This window comes from Cheilinus undulatus, linkage group 15 (genome assembly GCF_018320785.1).
Source record: "Cheilinus undulatus linkage group 15, ASM1832078v1, whole genome shotgun sequence".
Classification (NCBI taxonomy): domain Eukaryota; kingdom Metazoa; phylum Chordata; class Actinopteri; order Labriformes; family Labridae; genus Cheilinus; species Cheilinus undulatus.
Window position 1 is genome coordinate 47,980,629 of NC_054879.1, and position 21,271 is coordinate 48,001,899.

The 21,271-nt window shown below is 39.5% G+C and overlaps 1 protein-coding gene across 1 annotated transcript; it reads right to left on the reverse strand.

Moving 5' to 3' along the window:
• Positions 1–587: 587 nt before the first annotated feature.
• snx4 (sorting nexin 4) lies at positions 588–18,289 on the reverse strand. The gene is made up of 14 exons (XM_041807267.1): positions 18,144–18,289; positions 14,726–14,850; positions 10,874–11,015; positions 10,546–10,695; positions 10,150–10,197; positions 7,431–7,486; positions 7,171–7,243; positions 5,069–5,130; positions 4,204–4,269; positions 3,972–4,061; positions 2,895–2,994; positions 2,659–2,804; positions 1,072–1,186; positions 588–889 (listed from the first exon to the last, which is right to left on the reverse strand). Exons 1-14 carry the CDS (start codon positions 18,237–18,239, stop codon positions 842–844), a joined length of 1,317 nt encoding a protein of 438 aa, XP_041663201.1. The 5' UTR covers positions 18,240–18,289; the 3' UTR covers positions 588–841.
• Positions 18,290–21,271: the final 2,982 nt, after the last annotated feature.

Below are 21,271 nucleotides of genomic sequence, written 5' to 3' on the forward strand. Positions count from 1 at the left end.
TATTTTCATTTATAGAGGGCTATTTACTACACAAATGAATAGAAAGAGATATAGATAACCTCCCCTTTATCCCTCCTTATGGACGGTCTTGGATCCACATGACTATTCTTGAATGTGCGTGGCTGTGTTCAACCACCTTCAGGTATAGTGGGGGTCCCCGGTCTCTGGCACTTTTATTTTGGGGGTCCTGGACTGAAAAGGTTGAGAACCACTGCCTTAAGAGAGCTACGCCGTGTGTGACGTAATCGTTTCAAGAAAGATGCGGATAGCCGTCCACACGGAGACGAAACGGTAGTCGTTTACGGATTTATGCACTCTGGGACCCGTTTTCAAAAAGTATCGTTTACAGTCACCCAAAACACTGTTTCCGTGTGGATGAAATGCCGATATGACAAAAAACTTTTGCATTCACGCCTGAATTCATCTCCGTGTGGACGGGGCCTAAGTATGAACCTTGTCTTTTTAGGCTAAGAGACAAGTCATGAGAGTAAAATCTGGATTTAAGAGCAAAGCTATTCCTATTGTGTATTCATGCACTATAAGAGCAGAATCTCCATCTGGGACACAATGCTAGCTTTGCAACAACGTTGATTAGGATCATCTTTACTAGTTAAGTCTGCATGAGCAGAGAGGCACGGGAAAATATTTCCATACTGGAATTTTAAAGGAATGTCGCTGTTGTTTTTGGATTTTATTGCATGTGTGTGTGCATGTTGGGAGAGAAAGGTGAAAGTCTGTCCAGGTAGTGTTAATCCTGTGAGGGCTTTCTCTGCAGGTCCCTCTCTCAACAATCTGGATGTTTATTGCTTTGGTGCAGGACAGTGATTGGCTGGAAGGTGGCTCACATTTTGTTGAAACACTCCTTGGCGTTGGACCACACCTGGATTCCCTGCGACAGAGCAGGATTGAAAGAGACTGATTTAAAAAGAGAGGCAGCACAAACGAGTCAATTTTCTCTAAAACAGATGGGGAGCTTCACTGCTGAAGAATGAAATGTAATTTCATGAACAAACATCGCCAAAGCCTGGCGTTCTTCAGCACCAAAATAAACAAACATACAGACGCCCATACCTTCTTACACATGCTGATCTGCATAATGGCATAGCTGATCAGAGCTTCACGCAGATCATTGTCCTTCTGCTCCTTGAAGCGCTCGATGTCTTCCCAGGCTGTGCGCACAAACTCTCTGAAGAGACGAGCACAAACAAAGACACATGCTGCCGTGAGTCATCGCGGAGAGGAGCAGGCATGGAGGAAGTAAAGAAGTCACCATGGAAACATTGTACACGTTACATATCTTTCTGAGCTAATTCCCTCTCTTCTTATTGGTGCAGGTGTTTTCTGTTTGTGAAAATACTAAATATTACTTTTCCTTACTTCTGATGATCCTAACACAGCTGTAACCACCAATTTAACCATAAACTGTAAATCAATCAGATTAAATAGTTAAAACATTTTATCAGTTATTTAAAAATGATGCCAAACAGTGTACCTTAAAAACTGGACTTTACAAATAGTCACTGTTTTGTTCTGTTTTCATCTGAATTTTTTATTATTTCTTAATTTCATTTTATGTTGCTTTTTTTTTACATTCCAACCTAACTTCCAGTGTTTCCTCATTTTGAAATTTCAGATGGCGTTTACACGTTCCTGTTATTACTGAATGATATAAAATGGACTTGGTAAATGGATTTGAGCTTGTATGGTGCTTCTCTAATCGTCTGACTACTCAGTGTGCTTTATGATATACTTGCCAATATTGTGTTTGGATTACAGGGTGGGGATGAGGGGAAAGGGCTGGGGTGGGGTGATGTAATTTTTATTTTTTTATTTTGTTTGTGTGTAAAGCACTTTGTGCTACATTGTTTTGTATGAAAAGTGCTTTACCAATAAAGATTGTCACTTTTTATTCTGTTCACAGGAAAACTGCACCATTTACCTGTTCCCTTTAATCACAACAAAAGAAAATCAGTGCGGTATCTGCACAGTTTCTGTTTCTCTCCTTTCTGCATGCATGCAGCTCGCTAAATTCACTAGTGAGATGACAGAGAGGTTACCTTAAGCTAGGGAAGTATCCACCTTATGTACAGGAGGCTGTGTGCCATCTAACATGTGGAACAGGAAGTCCATATGTAAGGCAGTAATGTAAAAGCACCCTGATTTTTACCCCGGCTTTTTTGAGAGCTACTGATTTGCTGAGTTTTTAATTTGATCTTAATGAAGCGTACTTCAGCCTCTTTCATGACTATTTCTGCTTTATTGATGGAACTTTGAGCACTTTTATGTTTTACCTTTGTTTCTGGCACGTTCTTTCACTTCTCAGGGGTTGGGGTGGGGGTGGGCTGTCTTGGAGGTTTTAAATAACCTTCATTTTTTTCCCTGTGTGTTTTTTTTTTGCTGCACCTGTCCTGGGATCTGCGTTTCGAGATGGATGTTGGAATCTCACTGACTGCAAAACAAATCTACCTACGGGTACAAATAAAGTAACCTGAACCTGAACCTGAATTTAAGGCAGTAACATAACAAGTTATGTTTTAATGATAGTAATCACGTTGAAGCCATGGTCACGACAGACATTTCAGAGACCATGTAGGGGAAGTTTAAAAGACCAAATACTGAGAAAACTGTGTTGAATAGAGTGATCTGTGTTGAGCTCACTGGCACTCTTTATTCTTCTCCTTCAGTGTTTGCTCTCCCTCCTGAATACTCTGCTCCAAAGCTGCCAGCCTGCTCTCCCTCTGCTCGGGGCTCTCCTGACCAAACAGCTTACTGGTCATCCCCTTCAGCGAGAACACGCGCACCGTCTGCACACAAAAACACACGCACCGATTAAAACCACAGTACAAACATGCATTTTTAAAAACACCTGATGATGATGAGCGATGCTGTGTTACCCCTGTAGCCAGCTCTTCTTTCTGCTGTTTCTTGTTGGCGAGATCCTGAGCGACCATCTCCAACTCGTACTGGATCAACTCGTGTTTCCTGCAAACTGACCTTCATTCACACACAACAGTCAGAAATGTTTATAATGCTCATTAGAATAAAAAGATTTATTACATCCTGATACAAATATGAAAATAAACAGTCAAACAGAGAGGACACACCAAACTATCACCTATAACTAAAAAAGACTTTAATGACTTAAAGCCAGGCAAAGAGCCCCTTTGTCCATCTGTTGGTGCCTCTTTCAGGGTTTCAGTGTGTGCTCTACTGAAAGATTTGCATGTGTCAAAAGGATTTGCATTAGTGCTGCTGCATGCTGCTTTGTTCTGAATGAAGTTAAAGGAGGATGGCTTCATGATGGAGAAGCACAAAGTATTATTTGTAGACTAGACAGACCCAAAAGCCTTTCTGAGGCACGCTTCTAATAAACACAAAATACACCCACCCTGAACTAAAGGCAAGCATTTAAAATGCATGTAAGTTTAAGCTTGTAAAACAATGATTATTATTATTTTAATAAGAAAGTAAACTGCACAAGACTTCAGCATTAAATACTTCGAAGCAAAAATCAGAAAACTCTCATTTGGGAAAAATGCTTCATTCATTTGCTCAATAATCCTTCAATAATATTCAGCTAGTGGGAAATTAGCTTTATTAGCTTTACACCACCATGTATTCACTCAACAATGCTGTTTTAAACCATTCATGATCCCATTTCCCCTTATCCTGATGTCATTTCAGCCCAGACTTAAAGGTCAAGCTCAAAGAGGAACCCTCCAGCAGGATCTATGATGTATGCTGCCTTCATCAAACTTAGCATTTATGAATGTATGAATCCATTAGGGGGTAAGTTTAGCTTCTGTGGACACAATTTAAGTGATTATCAACTAGGAACTGACTCTGTCCACCTGTTAAACCCAAAGACAGGATCATCTTAATTCACTTACACTGTAAACAGGAGATTTAGTTCTGATCAAGCATGATGAAGATTAAAATATGTCTTATATTAAAGAGAAACAGCCACTAACCTGACAGCATCAGTGTAGAAGAGGTATTCTTTCAGCTGGTCTGCATAATGCTCTTCTTCCTCTAAAATGTCGTCTATTGATGCAGCGTACCTGTGTGCACACAAAGTGGGTGAATAAATACAAAATAAAGTATGTGTGAGAATGTGTCTAAGTTTATGATGATCCATTTCTGCAAAAAAAACAACATGTCAGTGTCACGTTTCAGTTTGTGACAGTGCAGTTAATGACTCACGTGTCCATGTGGTGGCCCGCACTCTGTAGTCCATCTCCCATCTCCTTTTCTATCGCGCTCCACTCACTGAAGACACAAAAACAGAGAGATACTTCAATTCATCCATTTACTCTCTGTTCTGACTTTTCTAACAAATGTAAGAAGAGTAATTTAATATCCTATTACCCACATTTACTTTACACTCTTAAATGTTTGTTAACATTTTTCATGTTTGTTTTGACATGTTTTCATGTTTTTACATTTTTACATGTTTGTTTACATGTTTTCATGTTTGTTTTTTTTACATGTTTACATGTTTGTTTACATGTTAACATGTTTTTTTTACATGTTTACATGTTTGTTTACATGATGGTGGTTACATGGATTTCAGCAGAAAGTGAAATAAACATTTCAGTTCCAAAAATGAGAATTTTCTGGCTTTTATTTGTGTTTTCAGGCTTTAATGGGTTAGAATGAGATTGACATAAAAATGATTATCCCCTTCAATATGGCAACTGATATGAAAATAATTGCAATTAAATATTTGTTTAAAATTGTTATCCCCAGTATAATCTATCTAATATCACGTACATTATAATTAAGAACGATTTATTGCTTGTATTTACTGAAAAATATATAAGATGAAGAACCAAAAAATAATCACGTATTACATCGCAATCACAATATTGGGTGAAAAAACGCAATCATCCGTCATCCTACTGTCAAAAAACATAAAAATTCCAACAGATATAGAAAAACATGCAGTGATAAACACATCAAGTGTATAAATTAATCCAAACTTATCCTAATGACTACTGCCGTCTATAGAGTCAACTCTGATTTCAAGAATGTGGAAGACAGTAACTTCTGGAAGAGTGTTCCTCACCTGAAGACCCTGCCGTAGTTACCATGGACCTTGTAAACTCCATACAGTCTGTCTGCTACTCTCTGAGAAAATGAAGAATACAATTTTCCACTTTAGTTTGTTATTAATTAAAAAAAAAAGTGTGTTGCGGCTCTTAAAGAAGCAGCATGGTTACAGGAGGAGGCCGGCCTAAAAGTGACCAGAATAAGAGGAGAGTGGCCGCAGATGTTATTGTTAATGTAGGCCAATCGGATGGTCTATGCAGGTATAACTGCTTTCTTCTTACTGGTTATGAGACTAGAAATGTTAGGAAGCCAAAAAAAAACAACGAAACAGAATCATTGTTAGAGCTTCATTTCTAATAGTTGTAATCCTCATGTTTCAGATGGCTGGATGAGCTCCTGTCTTTGTCTTTCAGCCTCCAGCTGTGCATCTGCAATCATACCAAAGCAGCTTAGATTGATTATTTAAGTCTCCAGATATGCAGATCAATTATGATCAGTGTAAATTCATGTTTAGTGTTCTTAAACTGCCAGCTCTTTCATGCACACCCCAGGTTTATACAGTTGGATTACTGAGAGTAAATCACTCCTCTTCTATTGAACCCTTAACTCAGCCACAGTGGTTAAAAAATACTTCCTATTCAAGAAGCTTAACATTTAATCGGCTTCCTCTCAAGCAAGGTTATTATAGTTAACTAAAACTAACTAAATAACTAAAACTAAAATTCAAAAATCATTTTAGTTAACTGAAACTAAGCCTGACCAAAAAAAAATGAAAACTAACTAAACTAAAATAAAAATGGAGACAAGATCTCCTTAGTTTTAGTCTTTGACACAACCAGACTGACTGGCACCTACACCAGAGTCTGGAGAGTAAAATGGCCTGATCTGATTGGTTAAGACTTCACACAGTGGCAGTTTTATGTCTGGGGTTGTATTCAAACATCATCCTTAAATAAATAAACGATAAGTGAAGAGTAGCCTGTTTGAATATGTTTTTAAAATGTATGACGCTCACTCAGCCCCGACATCTAACCATAAAAAACAAAAACTAATAAAAACTAAACTGAAATCAAACACAGAAAGTGAAAACGAAATAAAGATAGACACTAAAGAAAAATCCAAAACTACTATAACCTTTGTCTCAAGATAATTGCAGTCTTATGCTTAAATCACCTACAATATGTTTCAGGTGATATTATGGTGTACAACGGTACATCAATAATTACTGAAGGCAGGCTGTTTATTTTATTTTTTATTTAAAAATTGATAAAGGAATCAAAGATAACGCTGAAAGCACCCTGCTCAACATAATCTAAAAAGCTATGCTGCTCACACCTAACACCTCCAGAAGTCCACACCGAGTTAAAAATGTGCGTGAACGGGCTGAGACCTGGGTTTAGATTTGAGCTTATCACATACTCATGCCCAGATTGGTAAATGCTGATAAATGTGCGTCGGAGGGGCGCAGGTGACCTAGTGGTTTAAGGCGCCAGCCCGGGTTCGTATCCGGCCCGTGGCACTTTCCCGCATGTCTCTCTCCAGCTCTCTCATCCCTGTCTCTAATTCTATCCACTGTCCTCTGCTATCAATAAGGTATAAAAAGCCAAAAATACATCTAAATAAAGTGCCGTGTGACATGTTCGTACATTTGATAAATGAGCACCAGCGTATGGAGAAATTCTGCCCACCTCTGTCGCTCCCTTCTTGTTTTGAATTGAGGACTCGGTTTAATCTCATATTCATCCAGCAGCATGACCACTTTTAACTAGGGCTGCACCAATTAAAATTTTTTCCTTCACTATTAGTAAAAACACCTTTTGAGTTTTTCTTAAAGACTCCTCAATTAAAAAAGACAAGTAAGCAACAGAGTTGGGAGGAAATGAGCTCTCTCATACAACTATAACAATGAAGGATATCTCCATCATTAAAAACTTCTGGAAAAACTGGAACTAATCCGAGTACTCAACTAAAATATGCATATAGCATAGAATTAGTTATTTTAATTTGACATGTAAAATGCTACAGATTATACCTTGAACTAGTGGCAGACCTTAGCATATGCTATAAGTTGTTAGGCGTTGCCTTGTTGTGAGTGTAGTTGCACTTGTCAAAACTTACAGCTCTCACTCGGAGTAACTGAGAGACGACCGTGTTGAGTTCATCACTGTACTGTTTCAGAGCTGTGAATCGTCTGAAAACACAACAACAGAGATCAGAAATCAAGAAGAATCCAAACAAATCAAAGGTTTTCTTTAACTTTGTGCTGTTTTAATGTCTGGCTCTATTATTTATTTATTATTTACTCTCCTCATTAACGGTCATAGAAAAGTTGTAAATAATAAAACAAGAACATTTATTCTGGCCGTTTTTATACGTACTTGTCCGGGTTCTTGACTCTAAACATGGCACTCAGAGACTTTAATCTGGAGTCAGCCTGGAAGAGATCATAACATCACATTCAGAGGATTTCATTTTGCATAAGACACAGAAACAGAACACTATGTAGAGGGAGTCTATTATGATGGATTTCTCCCATCCAAAAAACAAACTGAACACAGACAGTGCCAGTTAACTACAGGATGCTAGGGGGGTTGTTGTTGCTAAAATGCATCTCAAACATTTAAATACCAGCTACAAACAGCAGTCCAGGGTAGGGCTGGGCAATTAATCCCAAATCAGGTTAAATTGCAATATGATGACCTGCTGCAATATACAAACCACAGAAGTTGCAATATTTCTTAAACTTAAAATTAGGGCTGAACGATTTGGAAAATAATCTGTTTTTTTTTACCCAATATTGTGATTGTGATTTTAATATGTGATTATTTCTTAAGTTCATCTCATGTATTTTCAAAAAAACAAAAAAACAAAAAACAAGCAATAATTCAGTCTATACTATAACCAACACAATATCAGGTTAAACAGGGCTGGAGAATTTTAATAAATATATTTAATTGTGATGATTTCAACTCATTTTAAAAATTGAATATGAACTATTGTATTACAGGGAGTGATGATTTTAATATAATTCTCTTATTTAACAAGAAAAACATACAAAAATGAAGAAAATAGGGTTTTTCTTTACACTATTTTAAAAATATGCCAATAAAAGGATTGCATGATATGTAAACTTCACCTCCTCCACCCCAGCCTCCTCCTTTATAGCTTCAAGCTTGTTCCATCCCCATATTCAGATTCGTGCTACTATGGATTAATTGATTCTGAAATAATTTCATGTTTTTCAGTACACATTGTCATTTATGTGTCCATCCATATGGGGGTTTCTAGCCATGTGAACTAGAAAGTTAAAGCAGCTGCTGACTAACCCAGGTAGAGCAGAGCCTTCTCTGCTGAGTTAAACTGTAGGCCACTGATCATCAACTGGCGGCCCGGGGGCCAAATCAGGCCCCCCAAGGCTTCCCGTCTGGCCCCCAGAGGATTATTAAAGTCAGAAAAGCAGGAAAAGAAAATGTTTTGGTTTTAAGAGTGTCTTTTGGCTCTAAATGTCTGCATCTGTTAAATCCACCCCTAAAGCAATAAATATTCAAATAGTTTTAGAATGACTTCACATTTTATCTGTTTTTACAGAAATTCACTTGTCAGCCATTAATAGAAATTTTAGAAAAAGGGGTTAAAACTGGCAAAAATGGCGGGTTAAAGTGTTGAAAAGGGGTTAAAGAGTGGCAAAAATGGGCGATAGGCATCCAAATGGGTTGTGGAGTGGCACAAAGGGACAAAAACTTGCAGGAAAAGTGGTGACAAGAGGTTACAATGTGGCAAACCATTAGTATAAAAGAAAAAAAGGGGCAAAAAGTGGCAAAAACGGTGAAAAAAGTAATGAAAAGTGGCAAAATATGGATAAAGCAGTGGCACAAAAAGGATGGGCAAGAAAGGTGGTTTAAAGAAGTTAAAGAATGGCAAAAAATGGATTAAAGAGGCAAAAAGTATCACAAATGGATTAAAAGTGGCAAAATGGTGCAAAAATAGCCAATGGCAAAGCAGTAAAAAGGCAGGAAAGTGGGTGATAAAATAGCAAAATGTGGCAAAAATGGGTTAAAGGTGGCAAGATGTTGCAGAAATAGCAGAATGAAGCAGTGAAGTAGTGAAAAGTGTGAAACATGAGTTCATATTGGTGCTAAATCATAATTGTTGAGGGCCCAGTCTCTGGGATTTTCAGCAGCTGATTCTGTGGGTCTACGGCAGGATAGATCTCACTGGTAATGACCACAAATGTCCTGAAAGAAAATTCTAATAAAATAATTAACCTGACACACCAGATGGATTTGTTTCACACATCCATCTGGGAAAGCTTCAACAGGAAAGGTCTGAGAAAAGGCAGAGGCTTTGAAAAAAACTCAGAGTGTGATTGGGTGAACTTTCTGTCTGTCACATCTCTACGGGCCAATCAGAGCAACAAAACACGTGATGTAGCAGCTACTGAGCTGCACGTGCGCAGCTACAGGGAATAACGCAAAACATGGCGACTGTAGACATGTAAGTACTCGACTTTTGTGGTTTTTGAAAAGAAAACAGCTCACTGCTGTTCTTTGTTCTTCTTTTAACAAAGAAATGTTGTCAAGTTCTGATAAAACTGACGCTATAGCAGCATCCACGCTAATCTCTTCCTCCATAACTGCACCAGCACTTGCTGCTGTTTACATCACGACTCTGCTGTGCCTGAAAGTACCGCTCCTCGTAGCTGATTGGTCCTGTCACTTTCTAATCAGGGCCAAACGGTTCAGATGGGAGCTTTGCAAGATGGATTCACCAGTGAGAAACAAGGAAACGGGCTTATCCATCTGCTTTGCAAGGTTATAAAATAATAAATCTGGCCCTTGTGAAAATGTACTTGATGACCCCTGCTCTAGGCTATATCCATTTTGCAATGAAATGGTTAAATGTGTGATGAGGTTGTATGTAGGTTGTAAAACTGATTCATTGCTTGAACTTGTTGAAAAATACATAAGTTGATTAAGCTAATAACAACAGCATATTCAATTGCGATTGCAACATCGGAGAGAATGAATCGCAATTCGATTATTTTTGCAAATCGTTCCACCCTAGTCCAGAGGAGGAAACGCTCCTTTTAATGTTTACCTTGTCTTGAAAGCCCGTCTCCAAAACTGCCTCCCTCCATCCCTTCTCCTGAGGAGAGATGACAGTCACATGACAGGCAGGATTATCAACCACACCGTGTCAAACAGCTGCTTCAAGGCAACAAGATCACACAAGAGGCTGTACTGAATGAAGATCATTGCTTCAGGCCACAGGAGAAGAAGAAAATGTGAAATCACAATTCAGTGGAATTAACAATCTACTCTGCTTTTCTCCCTCTCTGTCTGAATCCTTCACCACACGCAGCCTCCTGCACAGCCAGCCGTTGAGCTGTCAAATTCTCAGAATGAAACCACTGTAAAAACTCTGAGCATAAAAGAGAGTGCGTGTCTGCAAAGCTGCAAGGAAAGGCTTCATTGAGATATTCTGTGTGCTAACCTCTGTCAGAAAGAGGAAGAAGATTTTGTCGTTGGAAAGGACAGGATGTGATGCAACCCGCAGCAAGAAGTTTTCCAGACCAACTCTCCGCCGCTCAACAAAGTCTGGGTCCAAGTTGTCCGCTGACAGCTTGTGCCACACAAACTCTGCCTGCAAGACCCACAATTAAAGAGTTAAGATGTCAGTGAAGAAATACACATTTTGTACTGAGGTATGTTTCTAATCCATTCCTGAATCACAAGGAAGTTACAAGCAGAAAACTTTTTATAAGATATTTATACATATATTCTTCCATTAATGACTCTTATTCCATGTATGTTCCACTCACCCTTTTCTCTGGTAATGGAGGGATGATGACGTAAGGGTAGGTGACCAGGAGAAATGTTCTGAGCAGCTCAAACTCACTGTAACGTCTCCACAGAGTGTCAGGCGCTGCAGGCGTACCGCCTTCTGGGACAGAGTCAGCTGGGCTACAGAGAGGCAGTCAGGATTAGCTGTGCTCTTAGGTTTTTAATACAGGGAGGTAAAACACTAAATATTCATCTTTAGAGCAAAAACAATCTGAAGTAATAGTTAAAAAATTAAAGATATTAAATTAATTCAGCAGCAACACTCAGGCAGGTTTAGAGAGCGACTAAAATGCTAACTGAATTAAGCCAAAGGTGAATGAAGCTGGTGAGGTTATCAGTGCAACTGTGAACTAACAAGATCCTGTGAGGAGTTTCAGTTGAAATTGTTCCACACAACTCTGCTTGACCTACAAAAGCAACCATCAGTCAGTTTGACATTTTCTGCAAAGTCGGTTCAAAGGCCTTCATGTGCTGCCACCAGGCCAGAATACTAGAGGTGATTAATATTAGCCTGCTGCCTTTAGTATACACTCTCCACATCAATGATTAACCCTCAGTTATGTGTTTCACTCTTAAAAAGAAGTGGATGATGCACAACAGAACCAGCAACAAGAAGAGAGGTGCTGCATATAACCTACCGACCTCACTGCTGCCCTCACTTCACTGACACTGACCCTAACTGCTACCATTGCAAAGTATTCTTAATTTATCTCTAGATTTAAGTTGTTTATTTATTGCTTATTTACTGCTTTGTTTATTGGCTGTCACCGGGACCTCAGTGACCAATTTCGTTCTTTTTTCATGTAAATACAGACTAGAAAAACAATAAAACTCCTTGAATCCTTTGTTTGTCGACAGAGGCTGCAAAGATTGGCGTTAAAATGACAGCGGACTTAAATTATGCATTTCAGAAAGTAGTCCAAATATAGATTCTAACCACAAGCCAAAGATTTACTCAATATATGTTCAGAAATGTAAAGTTATGTACAAACAACAGTAACGTTCATGTGACGCAGACAATACCATACAACACAGGTGTCAAACTCAAGGCCCAGGGGCCAAATCCGGCCCATGGTACAGTAACACACGGCCCACAAGATCATATTTCCATTATAGCTGGCCCTCCAGTCTGAGGTCTGCAGATTTTCTCCAGTATAAAAATGTAAAGTTAACCTTGATGACTTGAAATATCTTTGTTAAAGTCATCCAAATCTGAAAAAAGTAAAGAGTGAAAACCAAGAGATAAAAAGCCGGGAGTGTTGGAAAAGAAAAATTGTGTTTTCATTTCGTGTTCCTTAAAATTGTGATTTTTCGCACAATGATGCCCCTTTGTGGCACAACATGAATGTACTGATTTGGAACAAGCCACTGAACTTTAAACTATGGTCTTTGAAAGGTATTAATGTTATTGGGGACTTGTATGATGGCAAAGGCATGCTTGGCTATCAGGATTTGAAGGACCACTTTAGCCGTGTTTCCATCAGGGGGTCCGGTTTGATTCAGTTTGGTTTGGTATGGTTTGGTACGCTAAACTTTAAAACAGTTTGCGTTTCCACAGACACCCGTGCTCTCACTTGGTGGGCGGGGCTGTAAAAGCATGCATGTAAAGTCACAGACAGCACGAGTCAGCTGTTGCAGCTGCAGATTTATAGAAAGGATGAGTGACAAAAATCAGTCAGGAATAAGCAGTAGACAGCTTTATTTCAGCTGAAAGTGATTTTAAAAAATAACTACATCTTAATGATGTTAACCGCTGTCAGTAAAGATCCTCAGCTGATGGAATACGTGTACAGAGACGGTTTGAGTCGTAACGCTACATTAATATATGAATATATCTAGTCTAGAACAGTTTATATGACTAAATATGAAAGTTTAGAGCTGTACTGTGAGAATTCGCCGCATTGAAAATAAATTAAAAGTTCAGCTGGTGTTAAAATCAAGCTAGATTAAGTCAGAAATCCGGGGTGCGCTGATCTCATTTAAAAATAGTCTGCAGCCTGAAGTTTTACGAGCCAGTTCAACAACCACAGAGTGATGTTATCACAGTTTATCTAACGTAAGACGTAGATTAATAACTAGTTACTGATGAGAATGAACAGTTCAAAGGCTTCGTATTCACAAAACTTCTGCATTAATTTAGCTTCTCATCCATCGTGGATGGATCAGGCTGATGTGAGCCTTCAGGCTCTGCTTTGTGTTCTTAAAATCATCCAGATAAATGTCAGGAAACTTGATTTGTGGTTAGGTACCAACATCCATAGACTAGGAAACAGTTTGGATCACCGTCGAGTCCAGATATTTCCCATTTAGGCAGATATTGGTCTATTTTTCTCCCGTTTTCGCCCACTTCTTGCAGCAGACTTCCGTCTTTGAAGCCCGGAGGCAAGCAGCTGAGTCGCGCGCTGACGTGACGTCAGTGCAGCCCCCTATTGTTGTGTGTGTAGCTCCACCTTTTTGGTATGGTTAGGTAAGATTGGCACCCCTACGGAAGGGTGCAGAAAAGTGGGATGGGACGGTTCGCTTTTTTGGCACCCTTTCTCTATGGAAACGCCAAAAAAAGCGTGCCGTCCCGCACCGAACTGAGCTGGACCACTCGGTAGAAATGACCTGTTTGACCTACAGGACTCTTCCTTCTTTTATTATTTACAAATAAGGTCAGCACTTAAAGCACATGGGGTGCCACTGGGGGCTAGGCCTCCCATACATCCTCTAATAGACTGGATAAACTCTCTAATGTTCAAGTGGCTTTATATCGAAAGTCTATTACAAACTATCCAGACAACGAGAGACTCTATCGATGCTCAGAGCATGGCAGAGAGACTTTGATCTGAAGGATGATGATATTTCCTGGGACAATGTGTGGGAAAACATCTTTCTTGTGTCCAAGAACCCAAATCACCAACTTATTTATTTAACTTAATTTATTTAAGATTAAATAAAATAATTAAAAATTATGGTTTAAGGTTAAATAGTGGCCACAGGCCAAGTGCTTGGTCTGACCTGCTCCTTGTTGAACGTCATTTTTAATCATGTGGTGATAACACCACCAGTAAATTTTGGGAAGATTTGATTGACTGATTAAATTTTATGACTGTGTCATGAATAAACAATATGCTCAGCCCATATCGGCTTACAAGACACCCTTATCTTTACAGAAATACCAGAAACCAAAAGTAGACGCTCAATAATCTAGTAGACTAGACAAAACAAACCATCCTGACGCTTCTTCCAGGCTTTGGCAACAAAACAAAAACGTATAAATATTAAAAGTAAACAACCATCCCATCCTGTCATCATCATTGCTCCAGAATATTTCAGGATTTTACAGACATTTCAGTCATCAGAGGTAATCTTAAATCCTCATAGAAAGGACAGAACAAAAGAAAATGAGACACAGATCACACAGATTAGACAACGGGAAGATTAAACAGTATTACTCTGCAGAGGCCCTGAGAGAGGAATATAGAAACACAATAGTATATGTTTGTGTGATTGAATTTGTTCTGTTCTTATGGGTGGTTATCAAAGAGGTGGTGGGTCTTGAGGCTAGACCAGTTGAGAGTCACTGTTGTAAACATCCAGCTGAGAATTTATCTAGCACCGTTACAATAGGAACACCAGAAAACACACTGTGCTGAGGAAAGGGTGCATGTCCTGTTTTCTTTCTAAGGCTGACAACGTTAGAGTTTTTGGTGCCACTTCACTGATGTTTTAGGTACTTTAAGTTACTTATATAGGCTCCAAATTGAACATTATAATCAATGTGAAGAAATCAGGAGACATTAATTTATTATTTAAAGGTTTAACATGTAAAAAAAGAAGACACCTACCGTGTTTCTATGAGATAGACTGTATACGTTTCCTGCATGTTAACTGTGTTTTTGCCGGTTCTCTTCTCAGCCTCAGCCACGTTAATCTCCATTTTTCTTAACAGCGCCGTCCCTCTTTCCACCATCTACACAGACAAGAAATAAAGGGCAAGAAAAAGAAAAAACAAGGTTAAAAATGATAAAATCACCTCTATAGAGACAAGGGATGCACAATATTATCGGCCAGATTTCGGTATCTGCAGATATCAAAATTTTTGCCGATATGATCACCCGATATTTTGGACGTGCATATCAGCATATATCAGCTCTAAAGTTTTAGGCTGGGCCAACAGACCTATGTAAGTTAGGATCTTCTTCTTTATTCATTCTTATTCTTTAAACTTTAAAGTGAGTTTTAGGAAAAAATGTTTTTCTTTTTTCATCCTCAAACCTAAAATTGTGTTCAAATGACAGAATTTTTAGTCATTTAAAACATATCTAAATATCGGTATCAATATCAGTATCGGCTAAAATGAATCTGTAAATATCAGCAAAAATGCAATATCCCTAATAATGACCTTAGGACAGGGGTGTCAAACTCAATCACAGCAAGGGTCAGATTCTGGACCCAGGTCTAACCTGAGGGCCTAACAGGATCCCCTTTTTACCCAGAAACTGTCAACCTCATTTTACCAGTAATAATATATGAAAAAAAACAAAAGTTTAAAGGCTCACAGAATAAGAAAAGTAAATCTATTAGTTCAAAAAGATCAAAACATGAAATACAAGTTGTAATCACGAAATAAAAGTCAAAATATGATTGAAAATCTTACATTTTGAGTCTAAAATGTCAAAACTATGGGATTATGAAGTCAAAGTTAGGAGTTGAAAATATGAGGTAATATACAATATAGGCCTAATTGGTTGAAAAGGTCAAAATATGACTTATATTTTAAAATTATGAATCTTAAAGCACAAAATATTATATAAGGAATCTCAATTATGCTTTGAAATGCTCAAAGTATGAAATAAACTTAGGATTTTGACTTTTAAAGTTCTTTCCCCACATCCCTGACTTTTTCAGATTTAGTGACTTAACAAGGATATCTTAAATCATCAGGATAAGTTCACATTTTTATTCTTGAGGAAGTCTGCAGACCTCAGACTGATGGGACAGTTAGAAGAGAAATATCATACAATCTTTTGGGCCAGACTTGGCCCCCGGGCCTTGAGTTTGACACCCCTACCTTAAAGGGAACACATTATGCAAAAATCACTTTTCAGGCTTTTCTAACACAAATATGTGTCGCTGGCCTCAATCCCCTCAAATACCAGAAAAATCCATTCCCTCTCCCCCCTCTGTCTCCACCTTTCAGAAAACAAGCCGTTCTCAGATTTTACATCTAGTGACCTCACCAGGGGCCTAAGCACCGCCCCCAGGTTTGGTTGGCCCTCCCCCACTAGGAGGAAAGTTCCGCCCTCCTCTACTGATCCTCTCAGCTACCGGCTGAGATGCTGGATAGCTCAGTGGGCTACCCTGCTGACTACAGTCTAGAACAGAGGTTCTCAACCCTTTCAGTCCAGGACCCCCAAAACAAAGGTGCCAGAGACCGGGGACCCCCCCAAAAAAGGAGCCAGAGACCGGGGACCCCCAAAATAAAAGAGCCAGAGACCGGGGACCCCCAAAATAAAAGAGCCAGAGACCGGGGACCCCCAAAATAAAGGAGCCAGAGTCCGGGGACCCCCAAAATAAAGGTGCCAGAGACAGGGGACCCCCAAAATAAAGGTGCCAGAGACAGGGGACCCCCAAAATAAAGGTGCCAGAGACAGGGGACCCCCAAAATAAAAGAGCCAGAGACAGGGGACCCCCAAAATAAAAGAGCCAGAGACCAGGGACCCCCACTGTACCTGAAGTGGCTGAACAGCCATGCACATTCAAGAATAGTCACGTGGATCCAAGACCGTCCATAAGGAGGGATAAAGGGGAGGTTATCTTTATCTCTTCTATTCATTTGTGTCGTAAACAGCCCTCTATAAATGAAAATAACTTTTGTTAAACATTAAAAATGCATGATAAATTGCTTAAATTGGTGAATAATGGCAAAAAATGGTGGAAAATATGTTGAAATTGGATTTTTAAAGATCAAAAATGGGTTTAAAGTGGCAAAAATTAAACAAAAGTGACCAAAAAAAACAACCAAAAATGGATTCAACTGGCAAGAATTGGTACAAAAAGTGGTAAAAGTGGCTGAAATGGCTTTTAAGTGCAAAGAATTGAGGGAAATTAAGTTGACTGGGATGAAAAATTGATATAAACTGGCAAAAAGGGGTGTAAAATTGGTTAATAGTGGCAATAATGAGACAAAAACAGGCAAAAAGCGGCAAGAATTGATTTATAAGTTAAAAACAGGCAGAAAAAAGTGTTGGAAAGGGTTTAAATGGACAAAAATGGGCTTTAAGTGGTAAATATGTGTTAAAGTTGGGAACATGGTGTTAAAAAGTGATGAGAAGGCGTTAAAATTTGATAAAATTGGTGTAAAATATTCTTAGTTTTTTAAGGCATCTGGAGACCTCCTCTCAGTGTCTCACGACCCCCAATGGGGTCCCGACCCCACGGTTGAGAACTACTGTTTTTTTTTTTCATTTCATTTCCTGAGAGGGGTGTGGTCAGGGGCGGAGTCAGACAGCTAATTACCATTTAAAGCCACAGAAACAGCTGGCTCTGAGCAGGGCTGAAACAGATACTGGAGTGTTTCTGCAGAGACAAACTTCACAGACAGGTTTTGGGGACCTCTGAGAGCCATATCAACTTGTCTTAAAGGTAAAATGTGTGACCTTTAAGATAATGTGACATCCATGTGCATGCTCTGAGGAAACCGCCCTGATGATCAATAACTGAGTCAAACCAGTTTATTCTCACAGGCAGAGCTGCAGTAAAGCAGTTAAACTCAGAGGGACAGTCAGCTGGTAAACACACTCTTCACTCAGGTCACGGGACCAGCTAGAATCCCCACAACTATGTACTGAAACCATCACATCTGTAAGATGGAAACTTAAACAATGAGACCGGACTAACAGAACATAAAACAACCTTCACATTTAACTCCAGGGAAAGCTTTACGTTTGTTGTTTACAGTCGCTAGCTAACAAGCTAAGAGTAAAGTTTTACGTTAGCTGTGAACTGTTAGCAGGAGTAGCTCCGGCTAACTTCCCGGTCTTAACGCTTCCTCACACAGCTAGAAACCACGCTGAACTTTACAGTCTGTTATTAACCCCAAACTCCACCAAACTCTCTGAAAAGGTGAGCGGAAAAAGAGCCAGCAGCTCCAGCTCAGGGCTAACGTTGGGGTGACGTCAGGCCTGTTAGGAAAGTTGCTCGAGCTCCGAGCAGCTCTGAACCCTCCCAGAGACAGACACCGGCAGTAACCCCGGCTCCCACCGTGTTTATCAGGTTGTTCTCGGACTCCGCTGATGTGATGTCGGTGTTTCCGATAACGGCCACTTCCTCGCTGCTCCCAGAGTCTGCCATCATCATCTGCCTACCGAGGCGCTGCTGTTGTCAGCTGAGCTGGCTGGAGGGACCGTTTCTCCGCTGTGCGCATGCGCGGTTCAGGCTGCGATCAGGGACCACTGAGCAGTATTTTTAATGGATCAACAACTAATTAAATCAAGATCGTTTTAAAGATAGTAAATGAGAAATACAACACTAAGTAAATCAAATATCTAAGGACTAAATAAATACTGTTCTTACATCCACAACAGGAAACATTTTATTATTTAACTTTGGAAATCATTCATGTAAAGAGGAAAAAATATAAAATTCAATTATAATTCTAACACATACCTAAATTGCTCTCAATATTGTAAGTCACTCTAAATCAGTGTTACTCAACCAAAGAGCCAAACTGTTGAAAATACCTTTGAGAGAGCCACAATCTAAGCGGTGAAAAGAGGCGAAAACAGCTTAAAGTAGCAATAAAAACAAGTTAAAGGTGGCGAAATGGTCCAAAAGTGGAAAAATATGGCAGAAATAGGAAACAAGTGGTATTCAATGCCAAAAAAGTAGCTTAAATAGGCAAAAAGTGGAGAAGAAATGGTGAAAAGGGGCAAAAGTGGTCCAAAATGGCAAAAATGTGGCAGAAAATGAGAGAAAAGTGACTATAATGGGCAAAAAGCAGTCAAGAGTGGCAAAGTAGGGCAAAAATAGGAAATAAGTGGTATTTAAAGACAAAAGGTAGCTGAACTGGGCCAAAAATTGTGAAGAAATGGTTAAAGGGGCAAAAAAAGTGGCATAAAGTATGAAAAGAAGTGGTGTTTAATGGCAAAAAGTAGCTTAAATAGGCAAAAAGTGGAGAATAATTGGTGAAAAGGGGCAAAAATGGCATAAAAGTGGCTAAAAGAAAATGAGAGAAAAGTGACTATAATGGGCAAAAAGCAGTCAAGAGTGGCAAAGTAGGGCAAAAATACCAACAATGGGATAAACCTGTCAAAAAGAAGTGGCAAAAATGGGCAAAAAAGCATGAAAAAAAGTGGTATTTAATGGCAAAGGAAGCTTATTTAGGTGAAAAGTGGCAAAATAGTGAAAGTTTGGCAAGTGTGACAGTGAAAGCTTTCACTTTAAGTCTGGGAAAGAAACTGAGTCGTGATTAATTTCTGCTCAAAGTTTTTCCTCTCTAAGGTTTTCTGGAATAAATTCTCAAATGAAGAAATAAAAGAGCCACAAATCATCACAAAAGAGCCGCTCTATGTCGTACAGATCATTGCTTTTATTTAAAAAAGAAAAAAGTACCAGAGAATTGCAGTTTCCATGGGTAGATATGACACCAAAATTCTGATGATTCAAACTGGTCCACTTGTGAAAGTTTCCGTGCACTTCTGCAGAATTGGTGAACCCGTTACCCTTCTCTGGCATCGCTTTCATGGCCCTTAGACTTCTTTCCTTTGACAAGGCTGACATCTACTGGTGGGATCGTGTAATAGCCGTTTTGGCCCATGAGGCTATTTCTTCTTTGAAAACACGGCTGAAACTTTCTCGTCTGTGTAGGGCTCATTTGCAGCAGATTTATCATGTAGACTGTCATGTGCCTCATTTTCCTATTGGTGATTTGTTACTACCCAGTGGGATCCTGTCAGGCTCAAGGATGCCAGGAAATACCTTCCAAATGAAGACTATAAGGGTTTAACCATATAAAATGATAACAATAATAATGACACTGTTTATTTTTTCTGGATGTTGCTATATTCTTGCATGACAACTAAAATTAAATCCTCAGAAAGGCTCCATAACAGATTCATTTCCTCATGTTGTTGACATCATTTGGGTCCCTCTCTCATTGGTCACAGAGGGTTGTGGGCCCAGATGTGAATGAGAGGGATGCGGTCTGCCTCAGGCTAGTAAACAGCACAGAAACACGGCCTTTTAGTTCCTGTGGTCACGCTGTTGTGCAGCGTTTAATGTTTAAAGAGAAGGGTGGAGCAGCATTTAGTAAGGAAGCATTTTATAGAGATGCCACTGGGCATGGAGACGGCTGCTGTAAATGAAAATGGGAGAAGAGAGGGGTAGATAAAGCAATGCATGCTGGGAGAAATGATGGATACTCATATTAACTGATTGATTATGAAATGATGGATGTCACATCTGCAGGGAGGATGGATGGAGTGATGATGGGATGCGGTTTTGGGCCAAAGCGTGTCAGGAAACCCGAAGCCTGTTGCTGTGACCAGCCGTCGTCACAGCAACAGCATAGTTACCATTCTTTCCTGCCACTGACCTCAGACCAAACACCGCCACTTCCTGTCCGCACACAGTGGCACGCAGACATGCAGATGTGTGCACGCACACACCTCAGGCCCTATTTTGGCTGAGCGTAATTGTCTATTTCACAACTTTTCAGAGCCTCAGACAAACAGTTTTAACACCAAACTGCTATAAGTTATGTCGTGTTTGTTCCTGTCTTGTCTATTTTTGGAGGTTTGGACCTAAAAAGATGCGGAGTGGATTCTGATGAGTTTGGGCCTATTCTGAGTCCTGATATCTCTGCTGTGGTTCCTGGAAACAGACGAGGATAGGATAAATGCTGCTGATCATTTGGATAATTTGGATAATGTACGATTAAAAAGAACAGAAACAATTAGAATTATCATTGTTAGTTCTATTCACACAGTTTTTTCATTTCTGTTGCCCTGAAGCTCTCATATATATTCTAATGTAAGCATGATCAGGTGTTTGAAAAGCTGCGGTTTATTCATTAGGTGGTGTGTATGACCATTCTGATCATTGTGTTTGTGAACAGCAGAGGGAAGCAAAAACCCAATAATGTTCATGAGCAACATGCAGCACATACGTTAGAGAAGCAGGGCCACTGTAACGCAGCACTGGTCCAACATCAGAGCCTGACCTCATCAATGCTCTACAGGATGAATGGACACACATTCTCACAGACACACTCATGAATGTCGAGGAAAGCCTTCAGAGGAGAGTGTGTGTGTAAATGTTGGACAAACTCTGGTCTTTATGGTCAAACGAGACAGAAAGTGTCGCCGTAGTCGGAGTGTCACACCAAAAGA